Here is a 13,220-nt window from a genome sequence, read left to right as displayed (position 1 = left end):
GAAACCATTTGAATGAAGGAAGGTATCAGAGGGTGGGAGTCCAGAAGCTTCATTTTCCGTCGATCAACTTCGTTTCTTTACGGTTTCTCCGTTCGACGTCCGATTCAAGCGATTCAAGCGGCAAACTCTTCAGAATCTTGTCCTCTATCGATCCTAAGCTTCATTTCGAGGTAAATATCTAGAGAATTGGGTCAAAAACGTGATTTATTGGCTGATTTGGATAGGAGTATGATTTTGGATTGAATTTTGATGTTTTGAGGTTATTATGGCGTTTTCGAAGAAACCGAGATATGGGTATTGAGCGTGGATATGTTTAGCACGTCGGGATTGTGGCGAAACCTCGGAAAATCTGATTTCCGGGGCTGTGCACGTGGTACACGACCGTGTACCACGGGTGCACGAACGTGTACTTGAAGTACACGAACGTGCACCTAGCAAGGTACACGATCGTGTACTGAAGTACACGAACGTGTACTTCTCATGGTACACGAACGTGTACAATGAGTACACGAACGTGTACCCCTGAGGTGCACGAACGTGTACTCAGTTGCACGATCGTGCACCCACCAAAACGCACAATGTGCACCCCAACTCGCCCCCACGCGTATACAAACTATAATTGACCTAAGTGTTGGACGTTTAGGGTAATTGGACGTGGAAAGACGGATTTCGGACTTTGAGAATCATTAATCTCGAGATTAGCTCGACGTTTTAGATAAATAATAATAATGGAAAACGTCAAGGACGTTAAGCGATTCTCAATTATGAGAAATAGTATTCACTAAGTCGTTTATACGACTAGAGATATTGAATACGTAAATAAGTATAAAACGAAACTAAATCATAAAACTTAAAAGTATTATACGTACAAGAATACGAAAATCACGTCTAACTATTAACGATTTATCAGACGTGTCAGCGAGTAGTGGAGTCAGTAGAGGCGGACTAGCGAGAGCATACTATCAGATCGATCATATCATTTCTTGGATTGCGGTCACTGTGAGTTGTACTTTTACTTTCATGTATTAAAACTATTTTACATATATATACTGTTTACACGCATCGCATTATATATAGTTGATTGAATGTTATACGTTTATTTAATTTCTGTATATAAGAACTAGTATGCGATCCGAAGAAACTAGCTACCTATTGGGTGTCAATAGGCTGTGTGATCACCAGTATCGAGTCAGTCTAGTATGTTTGCATTGAGAAACGACTTGACACAGCTGGAAGCTAATGATGAATATGAAATTTACTATTGGGTTATGATTTAGATACGCAGAGTGAACTCGGCTACGGTGTAGCCTGGAAGTCCCCGTATCTAGTGGCTGGGCCACCAGCGAGTTGGACTCGCAATTGATATTTACGATTGGGTTGAATGATATATGATTATTCGAAAGATGTGTCGCATGCTAGGATATTAGTTTCGTACGGATCAAATACATGGTTATATATTTTATATTAACATTTTCTTGAGATGCGATGCTATGTTTTTATATTAATACTGTTAGTAAATGTCAACTCACTCAGTATTTCCCCAAATACTGACCCCTCACCTTTGATGTCTTTCAGGTGCTTAGCTTGTGGACTTAGCTAGAGACCAAATTTTGAAGTCCAGAAGTCAGCTGTATATGTTAGTTTCTGACTTCTGTGAGTGCTGCAGTAGTGGTCCTGTGTCAACAGAATAGTAGCCTAGTCAGTAGTTTATTTTGATTGTATATATCGACTGCTGTATTTGTCTATATGCTTTTTGATAGGCTACGTACGTTGTATATGATCCACGGCCCCAGATGCCAGTGAGATGTTTGAAACACTAACTGATGTATATAGTACCGCGAGGCCAGTTCGTACAGGGTACGGCAACTAGAGCCCGCGAGGTTTTGAAACAGTTAGTGTACATATTCGGTTATATGTTATATATATGTATATTTGCTTCCGTTGTTTGTTGTTATTTGTTTATATTATATTTGCGAAAAATTAATTATGATTTTAGGCTTGCTACGGGTTCCGGAGCTACCACTCCCGTTCCCTAGCGCCGGTTGCGGCTCAATAGTTTTGGGTCGTGACATAAAAGCACGTATGGGGGGGGAACAGGCAAATTTACTGAATAATCCTTTTCAGTTTACTACTAAATAAAGGTTTTATAATAATTAACTAATTAGTTTTAATTAATCACTATTATAATTAAAGTCCTAATTAGAATAGGTAGCTAAATTATCTCCAATTTAGTTTTTAGTATGTAAAAAATAACTAAATTGTCTCCAAATATATTTTAGTTTGATTGCACTATAAAATTAAAATATTGTATTTGGTAAATATATTATTATTTAAATTTCTATCTTATTATTTTTAAAGATATTATTAATAAAATTAAGTTAATTATTTAATTATGATTATTATAAAACAAAAAGAAGAATAAATTCAGTATGGAAAAAAATTAATAATCGAAAATATTATATTTACTTTTACAAAAATTCTTAACTAATTTAATATTAATTATAAATGAAAAATTGATATAATTATAATAAATTTACTAATTTGTTCATTGACGAGATACATTACGAGCCACGTGCATAGCACGTAATGCGAAACTAGTACTATATACGAAAGCACGGATGTGGGGTGGGGACAGACAAATTTACTGAATAATCCTTTTCAGTTTACTACTAAATAAAAGTTTTATAGTAATTAACTAATTAATTATTTAATTAATCACTATTATAATTAAAGTGCTAATTAGAATAGGTAGCTAAATTATCTTCAATTTAGTTTTTAGTATGTAAAAAATAATTAAATTGTCACCAAATTAATAGGAATACCTATCTTTTAGTTTAATTGAAATAAACAATTAAAATACTGTATCTGGTCAGTATAATATTATAAATTTCTATCTTTTTATTTTTAAAGATAAAATTAAATTAATTATTTAATTATGGTTATTATAAAATTAAAAAAAAAGAATAAATTCAGTATGAAAAAAATTTAATAACCGAATATATTATATTTACTTTTATAAAAAAATTTAACTAATTTAATATTAATTATAAATAAAAAAATTGATATAATTATAATAAATTTATTAATATGTTCATTGACGAGTGCATAGCACGTAATGTGAAATTAGTTATTAAAAAGGATGGTTAATATTTAATAGTATTTCTATATAAAAAATAAACAATTAGAATTTCCTGTTCTGCCTTGTGCTTCACGGGCAGCATAGACGCGTGGTAAGTATTACCACAGTATTCAATTTTTTTCTAGTTTCCTTCGTTACCCTCTGTATTAAAATAGATAAAATTCGCAGAATTTTCATCGTCAACCCAAAATGCAAGTCCTGGAAAGGAAATTTAGGCATTTTGTTTCTTCATTTTATTTTCTTATAACTTTTGCTATCTTATATACTAAGTTACAAAAATACTTTTATTCATTTGCAACAACAAAATCCAGACACAATTAGCCTTTACAAAATCCTATTTATTTATTACAAAATCCACTTCTCCCTGTTTTTCTAATACAATTTCTTCACCCTCTTTCTCTAGCTGTCTCCATGGAATTCTTCACCAAAACCATGGCAGTCAAGCTCCGTAGCCACCTCGACAAGTACTTAATCGCCGACGACGACGGCGAAACCATCCGTCAAAGCAGAAACGGCTCCACCACCAAAGCAAGATGGTTTGTCGAGCTTGTAGACGGAACACCAGACTTTATCCGGCTCAAAACAATCGACGGAAGGTACTTAACGGCGTCAGATTCCCACTTTCTGTTAGGTATGACGGGTAAAAAGGTCATCCAAACTAAGCCGTCAAAGATCAAGGACTGGAACTTACAGTGGGAGCCAATCAGAGACGGGTTTCAAGTGAGGTTAAAGAGCTGGTGCGGTAAGTTTATGAGAGCTAATGGTGGAACTCCGCCGTGGAGAAACGCTGTTACTCACGATGAGCCGCATGCTTGCTCAACTACCGGGTGGATATTGTGGGACGTGGTGGCGGTGGAAGCGGTGGAGACGGAGTATTCTCTGGCGGAGTATTTGTCGACCATGTCGAGTTTTTCTTCACTTCCTGATGATGTTATTGAAGCGGCTTCTGATGAGTATTTGGGCTCCGAACCTGGTTCGCCCGTTTCGGTTGTGTCTTCGGTTAGAACTCCCCGGTTGACCCTGATTAAGTCTATGTCTCCAAGGTTGTCTATGTCGCCAAGGTTGTCTCCAATTAAGGTATGCATTTTTACTTTCTTAATTTGATGGTTAAAAGAAATCTTAAGTTTTTTACGGTTAGGGTTATTTATTAAAATTGGGATTTTATTACTTTTCTTGGTTGACATAATGTTTTATGCATATTTAGATAGTGTAAATGCTAAGAAATTTGGTGATTAAATAGATGGATTTACCGAACTATACATTAGAAGAATCCCACACTTCTTAGTTTGCAAAATATTATACATCTCTTGTTCGAAATGCTTTGATATATTTCTTGAAATAGTAGATACACATTTTGGAAGGGACAAACTTTATGACCAATTTGTTGCCTATAATGCACGTGCATAGTTCGATCTTGCATTATGAGTGTTTTATACTACTTTATTAATATAAAAAAATTCATACATGTTAATCTTATAAATTTAATCATCATTTTTAAAAATTGTTATAAAAATACACTAACTTTTCCAAATACACCTTTCATTAGTGTAATTTGTTGAGGTGAAAGTCATTTTTTAGATGACACCTCAGCAAATTATGTATCCGAGTATGAATTTGAAAAAAAATTGAAAATTACTGTATTTTTATGACCCTTTTCAAAAAACATGATTAAATTAAAAAAATGTTTAAATTAGTAAATTTATTTTATAATATTACCCAGTTTAAAAATTAAATTTAAAAAATCAACAATCAAGTATAATACTTTCAATATAAATAAGACTTCCTCATTTGTGTAATTCATTCACTGTATAATACTTCTTTTTACTAGATAGGCATGGGTAGATTAATGAGTAAAAACATATTCGGTCACTAAATTTATTACTCAGACCAAATAATTTACTATCAGCTATTTTAATAAATTAAGGACAATTTATTTTTAGATCGATTAAAGATAAATTTGGATAATTCTAGTCACTAAAATTATTCATGTTGTATAATTATGTTTTTTATTAATTTAAAAATAAAACAATATTGCCATATTGATTGATCAAAATGGCCCGAGAAATTCAATTATTTGATATTGAGTCACAATTTAAGGACCAAATTGATCCATAATTTTTAGATTATGTTTAGTTCATATTATAGCAATTCTTAAGAAATGAAACAACTATTTTTACTTTTTGAGAGAAATATTTATTTTATAAAATTATGAAATACTAGTAATTTTATAGAGTTATTATTTTATTAGCAATTATATGGAATGGAATAATAATTTGATAAATCAAATATAGCCTTAGATTAATTGTCAAACAGATAGAGAATTTTATTAGGCAAGCTTTAAAGGTCGATTTGTTTAATTTGAGAAATTAAGGAAAAGTATATACGAGTGTGAGAGAGGCAAGAAAAATACTTCAAATCAGAAAAAGAAAAAAATAAGCTAGTAAAAGAAATTGCTTAAACCAGACAATAAACTTTGAAAGAACAAATTGCGTGTACGGTGTGTCAAACTTAGTACATATTTATATATGTAATAAAATTGATTGGATGGACACATTTAAAAAATTTCATATTTTATTTTAAAATGTATCATTTAAAAAATTCGATTATTATTTTTGGAATATTTTTTCATTTAATATTCTGTTTTACCCTTATTTTAGTTATTTTAAAAGAGCTCTATGAAAAATTTCACCATCATTAATAAAGATAAAATATGAAAAAATATGAAAAAATAAAAATAATTAATGTTTTTTTAATTTGGGTGTAAAATCAAATAGGACTTTTAAAATGGAACGGAGGGAGTAATAAATAGAGGAATAAGAAAAGGACGAAGTGATGGTAGTTTTGACAAAATAGAAAGGAAAAACGTTCACCACTTAATTACTCATCATTTCAAACCCCAAATTATTGAATTTTTAGATATTGAAATCACCAACCTTTCCACACTCTATATATAAATATATTTTAATGCTTACATGGAAGCAAATGGCACTACTACACCAACACTAAGTTAGTCAATTAAGTGTTTGATCATCCTCTTCCTATTTTATTTTATCATATATATACGAGTAGTATAATAATAGGGTAATAATAAACTCATTATCAGTTGTAGTTATAAGTAGGTTTACATCTTTGTCCAAGTTTTAACAAGGGTCATCATCATTAATGTCCATGGATGCCTCTTCTGTTAGATTAGCAAATGTGGTTAAATAATATTTCTTCTAATAAAATATATTTTATTTATTGATTTTTTTTAAATAATACTTCATTTGTCCCAAAGTTTATTGTCATTATTAAATTAAATAGGAAAATAATGAACTAAATACTATTCAATTGATTACCAAGAATAAAATGGAGTCTATATCGTCAAAAATAAAAGGCTTAAATGCATAAAAAATCACCAACTTTCGCGTGTTTTTGGTATTTAACATGAATTTTTAGTTTTGGCATAAAAATACACGAACTATCTGATTTTTGCAATAATAACACGAACATCATTTTGGGCATAAAACGACACCGTTTTAAGGCTAAAACGGCACCGTTTTTGCCTTAAAACGACATCGTTTTTTGAAAAAAATGCAAGATTGGTCTTATATGCAAAAATTTGATAGTTCATGTATTTTTACGCCAAAATTAAAAGTTCGTGTTAAATACCAAAAATACGCGAAAGTTGGTGATTTTTTGTGCATTTAAGCCAAAATAAAAGTGACTATCAATCCAGGTTGAACGAAATAAGTATTATATTTTATTTTTAATAATTGGGGAGGAGAGTTTATAGAAGGATTTTGAACCCACGATCTAACAGTTTACTACTCAGCACTAATACTATTTAAATTATAGCTCATCAGTAATAAGTATCATATTTTATTTATTAATTTTTTTTTTCAAATAACATATATAGAATCTTACCAAATAAATAGAACAATATGAAAGTGGATTTGCTTTACCCTGCCTTTTCTAGAACACCCCATTAATTTAATTTCAAATTTTGACAAAACAATATGCATCAAATTTCTTAATTAAAAATCCGAATCTCTTTTTTATATACATAGACTACAGATTTATTTGTTAGAAATAAGTGAATGGTGAAAATTAACCCCTAAATTTACACGACAATCATATGCTCATCTACACGCTAAACATAGAACAAGAAGAAGATTCTAACAACACGCAATTTCTTTCTTCTTGTCAAACTCCCAATCAACTTCTATTTGGTCCTCTCTCATGCGAATAATGCTTTAAATTTATAATATTAGAAAAAATTATTTTCCATCCTCAATGATATTACCAAATAAAATAATTTTTCAGTCCCATTTAAAATAAATCATATTTCTTTTGCACAAAAAATAAGAAAAAAATAATTTTTTTATTAATAGTGATTTTATAAATTGTATTTAGAATTGTAGTCATTAATTTTAAAAATTAAATTAAAAATTTATGATATTATAACACTAATAAATTGGGTTAATCACCAAAAAACTGCTCACCTTTTAGTCTCTTTTCAATTGCATCCTGACGTTATAATTTTATCAGCTGCACCCTAATTCGCACTTTTGGGTTTCAATTCTACCCTCAAAATCAAATTGGACTCTTTTTCACTCGGAAAAAATTCATAAAAACCCTTATAAAGTACTCGGTTGAACTCTTTTTCACACAGAAAATTAAAAATAGATGACTTATTTTAACTTTTTTTAAATGGAGAAGAAATCAATTTAATATTTGAGGGTGGAATTGAAAACCAAAGGTGCGAATTAGGGTGCAGCTAACAAAATTGCAACGTCAGAGTGCATTTGAAAAGGAGATAAAAGGTGGGGGTTTTTTTGTGATTAACCCCTAAAATTTTTTTAGAACAGAACCTTTAAAAATGAGATATATTTATTTTTAAATGTTTCAAATATATAAATATATATGTTAAAGATATAGATGGAGCAGACATTTGCTGACTCATTCAAGCAGATATAGTGAAAAAAAATAGACAGATAAAGACTATTCTATCCACAAGGCTAATCCCGTAAATTCAGTACTGCTGTCTGAAAAGTAAAACAAATCTGAAAAAGGAGCTAATCACAGTAACGCGCACCAAACGACGTGATCAGTTACCAGACAACACTAAAACGACACGTAAACAGCAACCGCGTCCACCTGAATTATGCCACGCGTGTTCTTCTATCCCACTTCCACTTTGTACTGTTGTCGGCCAGCCGGCGCTGACCATTATTACCTCACTTTAAACATTTCCTAAATCAAAAACTAGAATAAATTGCTGATTTCGAACCAAAAGCAATCGAAATCAGTTCAGATCAAACTAATCTTCAACTATTTTCACAGACAAACTCGAACCAGTTCAGATCAGGCATGGAGTTTTTCCGCAACGCAAAAGCAGTGCGTCTCCGCAGCCACCACGACAAGTATCTCCACGCCGAGGAAGACGAAGAGACGGTGACCCAAGACAGAAACGGATCCTCCAAGAACGCTAAATGGACCGTCGAGTCGGTTTCCGGATCAGACTCTATAATTCGGTTGAAATCTTGCTATGGAAGGTATCTCACAGCTTCGAATCATCCCTTTCTTTTGGGCATGACGGGTCGGAAAGTGCTGCAAACTTTGCCGAGGAGACTTGATTCTTCTGTGGAGTGGGAGCCCATTAGAGAAGCGGGTCAGGTGAAGTTGAAGACCAGATATGGTAATTTTTTAAGAGCTAACGGTGGATTGCCGCCTTGGAGAAACTCTCTGACTCATGATATTCCTCATAGAACTGCTACTCAAGATTGGATTCTTTGGCAAGTTGATATTGTTGAGATTCAAGTCACGCCTTCAAGAACTAATACTGCCACCAATAAAAACACTCAAGAAAATAAAGATCATGATCCACCACCAGAGCTTCCTCATTCGGATTCGTTGGATTTCGGATCTAGCTCGCCTTCTTCGGTTTCTGTCAAATCTGACAACTTTTCGAGACAGGAGGTTTGCACATTTTATTCTGTCTGGCGCTTATACCATTTGAACCATATTTCGTTTATACCATTTGAACTGTAGTTGGTTGATATATTTTGAAGTTTCTTGACTATTAGTTTTGAATATGCAGTCTAGTGAATCGAATGCTAGTTCGCCTCCGAAATCTGAGGGGAGGACTATATACTACCACGTGGCGGATGAGAGCGGGGAAGTGAATGAGGAAGAAGAGGCTTATTATTTCCATTTTAAGGGAAAAGGAGTGGATGAGTTGACTCAGAAACTGAGAGAGGAGACTGGTTTACAGGACATTGTTGTGTGTTCTGCTAGTCCTTTGAATGGAAAGCTTTATCCTCTTCGATTGCAGCTTCCTCCGAATAATGCTGATATGCATGTTGTTGTGGTTGAGACAGACTCTAAACGTGAGTTTTTCTACTTCTAATCACTTGTTAAATAGAGCTTCTATGATTGTGATAATACTCATAATCCGTTGCGTATTCCCTCATGTTTTAACTCATTTTCTTCTGATGCATCAGTTGCCGGAGATTTTGCTAAAGGGTTTGCACTATGATCGACGACATATGGGTATTACAGTTTGGCTCTCTCAATGGCTTCACTGCTATATGTTATGTACATTCTATTCGCCCCTCTTATCGTGCCAGTTAATAAGTTCAGTGATCGATAAACATATTGAATGGACAACCTTATTTGCTTATGTTGTTCAACCTGCAACACTTAAACTACTAGCACAACTCTACTTGCTTCACCCTTGTAACGTAAGTATAGCACAGTTTATTTAAGATTCATTGATATATTTTTGCTGTAAATTTCTATCATATCAATTTTTGTGAAAAATGTTTGGCTGTGCTCATTTGGTGTGTCTCAGGATTCGAGTCTGTTTTTTTTGTACGACTGATTCTGTCTATACAATAGGGAAAGGATTTTAACTATCACTCGTACTCATTTCCTTTTCTATAAGTTGATGAGCAGTTATACAGTTTTGCTATTTCGTAAACTTTTGTTTTTGGATAAAAAAATTGTTATTAGATCGTAAACTTTAGCCATACCAATGAATTAAACTAGGAATGACTGAAATAAACAAAAAGCTATTTTGTTGCTGTGTTAACTAAGAAGAGAGACAATGAATTTATATGGCAATCATCACCAGTTATCCATGCATGAACAAGAGCCATTTTTAAAGTGATGAAATCGAACACGATCTCTCATAACAATCTCCACATTGAAGATTTTAGAGATGAATTTAGCAACCTTGTGGCAATCACTGCAAACCTGAAGATTCTTGAATATTCGTATTGGCATTCCTGGTTTCAAGCTTATGAGCCCCAAAGCAATAGCAAGTCTTTCGCTATGTACCTTCAAATTTATACCATCATACAGCTCGTCAACCAAAGGTGCTTGCGAATAGTCAGGTGTATACCCGGCTAACTTCAACTTTTCTTCAATCACATCCAAAAACTTATATATCTCTTTAGTTTGAGGATGACAAGTATCTCCAGCGAAAAATTCATGGGCAACACCATCTATTTCTATCAAACTACAGCCAGGTTCTTTGGTTATCCCTCTATCCGTCATCAATTTTCGGAGCAAACCAACATCATTCCATCTGCTGGCTGATGCATAAACTCTGGATAGAAGCACATAAACACCACTAGAGTCGCCCCCGTTGGACTCCAGCACTTGCCAAGCCATTTCTTCACTTTGTTCCACACTTGCATTTTTCTTGCTACAAGAATCAAGAAGACTCCTCCATATAACAACATCAGGTTTCATTGGCATGCGTGACACCAAATCCAAAGCTTCCTCAATCAAACCAGTTCGCGCGAGAACATCAACTAGGCATCCATAGTGCTCTAATTGAGGCTCAATTTTGTACTCAGCAACCATCATATCAAAATACTTTCGACCCTCATCAGCCATATACCTGTAATTACAAGCACTCAGAACACCGACGAAAGTGATAGAATTTGGAGCAATCTTCCATGTATTAACCATTTTGTCAAAATATTCCAATGCTAATTCGGCTTTCCCGTGCATTGCAAATCCAAGAATCATAGAATTCCACGACGCTAAATCACGCTTATGCATCCTTTCGAAAACCTTTAAAGCAATATCTAACGATCCACATTTGCAATACATATCCAATAAACAATTATAGACCAAAACACTCATAGTTACATCAAAATCTAACTTTCTCAACAAATAAGCATGAACCCACATCCCCAAAGACAAAGCACATAAACCAGCACAAGCATTTAAGATGCTTTGCATTGTATACCCATCAGGCTCAAATGCATCCTGCAACTGAACAAACAGTTTCAACGCATTTTCAAACTCACCAAACTGAACAACCGCATCAATCATCACATTCCAAGAAACCAAACTTCTTTCAGGCATTTTATCAAACACGTCCCGTGCAGACTCCAAACAGCCACAAGAACCATAAAAATGAATCAAACTGTTATTAATATAAACATCCAAGCCAAGCCCATGTTTTATAATCTGGGCATGTATTTGTTTCCCTTCATTCAAAGCAAACAAGTAAGCACAGGCCTTTAAAACAAATGGGTAAGTGTGGTTGTCAGGTAAAGCATCTCCTTGCTCAACCATTCTTTTATAAAGCAAAAAAGATTCTTCTTTTCTACCAGCGCTTTGTGCACAGCCTCTGATGAGAGTGTTCCACACGAATGAATTGGGGACGTTAATTTTGTCAAATACTCGGTAAGCATAGTCAAGGTCGTTGAGTGAACAGAAATGGAGAATCCTAGTGTAGAGGAAAAGTGTGTGGGGATGATTAGGCAATGTGGAACGTAAAGTTTGAGCGTAAATTTGCTTGAGTTGGGACATGTTCTTGCATTCATTCAAGTGTTTAAGAAGAAGATGGGAACGTTGTTGGTGGAATGAACTGTTCTTGGAATCGGAAGTTGAGGAGAGGATTGGAAGGGGTGGTGTTTGGGCGATTGCCATTAACATTTTTGACAGACAGCTCCCGTGTGATATATTTTGTACAGGTCCTTTTAGTTTGTCGAAAGAAAGAACCAACTAGTAGAGGCGTGCATCGGTCGGTTCGGTCATCGAACCGAATCAAAACCGAATTAACCGAATTCGAAATATTAGAAATTTCTAAAACTGTAACCGAACCAAATTATTTTAAAATAAACTATGACCGCACGGTTACTTTGGTTAACCGAAATAACCAAATTTTATTAAAATTAATTATTAAAAAATAAAATGAAAATAAAAAATACTAATTTTAATACTAATTTATTGTTATTGTATAATTTTAAGGTTATTTAGTAGCTAAATCCTAAAAAAATTCAGACTTACTTTAATATTTTAAAAAAAAAATTATAAAAATAACATTATAAATATATATAATTTAGTTATTTTGGTCGGTTCGGTTAATTTGGAAATTTCATACCCAAAACCAAACCGAACTGAATTAACCAAACTTTTAAAAAATGAAAATCGAAACCTAACCAAAATAACCAAAAATCAAACCAAACTAAAATTTTGGTTTGGTTCGGTCAGTTAATTTGGTTTTGACCGAATACTGCACACCCCTAGCACCAAATAAGGATCTAATAAAATCGAGACCAAGTAAGGATGTAATAGAATCGATTCGAAACATTTCTAAACTCGTATCCATTCAATTCGACTCTAAAATTTTAAATACAAAATCGATCAAATTTTATTGGATTGAGATTCCCTAGAGTCATATGTTCATGATCTACACCGTTTATTGTAAAATGAACGGTATAGAAAAAAAGTACAAGTTCAATCAAATTAATTTGGGAAAAGGGTCATTTATGCCCTTAACGTTTGGCTTTAGGATCAAATAAACCCTCAACGTACAAAAAAGTTCAAATATGCCCCTAACGTCTTAGAAAATAAACAATCAGGCCCCCCGATTTGGACAACCAGACCCCTAACGTTTCATTTATGCGTCAAAATTAGGGGCCTGGTTGTCAACATTTTAAGACGTTAGGGGCATATTTGAACCTTTCCGGACGTTGAGGGCTTAATTGATCCGGGAAATAAACCATAGGGGCATAAATGACCCTTTTCCCAATTAATTTACACCGTTCATTGAGATTGTGAACATGACTCCATC

At 33.4% G+C, this 13,220-nt stretch overlaps 2 protein-coding genes across 2 annotated transcripts; one reads left to right on the top strand and one right to left on the bottom strand.

The window, feature by feature from the left end:
- The first annotated feature begins 3,342 nt into the window (after positions 1–3,342).
- On the top strand, positions 3,343–9,959 carry LOC126686748 (uncharacterized). The gene is made up of 4 exons (XM_050380974.2): positions 3,343–4,216; positions 8,465–9,100; positions 9,222–9,510; positions 9,625–9,959. Exons 1-4 carry the CDS (start codon positions 3,551–3,553, stop codon positions 9,657–9,659), a joined length of 1,626 nt encoding a protein of 541 aa, XP_050236931.1. The 5' UTR covers positions 3,343–3,550; the 3' UTR covers positions 9,660–9,959.
- Positions 9,960–10,204: 245 nt separating this feature from the next.
- LOC126686747 (pentatricopeptide repeat-containing protein At1g59720, chloroplastic/mitochondrial) lies at positions 10,205–12,136 on the bottom strand. The gene has a single exon (XM_050380973.2). The coding sequence runs from the start codon at positions 12,077–12,079 to the stop codon at positions 10,250–10,252; it is 1,830 nt and encodes a 609-aa protein (XP_050236930.1). The 5' UTR covers positions 12,080–12,136; the 3' UTR covers positions 10,205–10,249.
- Positions 12,137–13,220: the final 1,084 nt, after the last annotated feature.

The sequence above is a fragment of the Mercurialis annua genome, linkage group LG6 (assembly GCF_937616625.2).
Source record: "Mercurialis annua linkage group LG6, ddMerAnnu1.2, whole genome shotgun sequence".
In the NCBI taxonomy this organism is placed as follows: domain Eukaryota; kingdom Viridiplantae; phylum Streptophyta; class Magnoliopsida; order Malpighiales; family Euphorbiaceae; genus Mercurialis; species Mercurialis annua.
Note: the sequence above shows the minus strand (reverse complement) of the source record. Positions and strands in the feature narration are given on the sequence as shown.

Coding starts and splice junctions, on each gene's coding strand:
- LOC126686748 (XM_050380974.2), top strand. CDS start 3,551: ATGGAATTCTTCACCAAAACCATGGCAGTCAAGCTCCGTAGCCACCTC. Junction 9,101..9,221: donor ACAACTTTTCGAGACAGGAG/GTTTGCACATTT, acceptor TTGAATATGCAG/TCTAGTGAATCGAATGCTAG. Junction 9,511..9,624: donor GGTTGAGACAGACTCTAAAC/GTGAGTTTTTCT, acceptor CTGATGCATCAG/TTGCCGGAGATTTTGCTAAA.
- LOC126686747 (XM_050380973.2), bottom strand. CDS start 12,079: ATGTTAATGGCAATCGCCCAAACACCACCCCTTCCAATCCTCTCCTCA.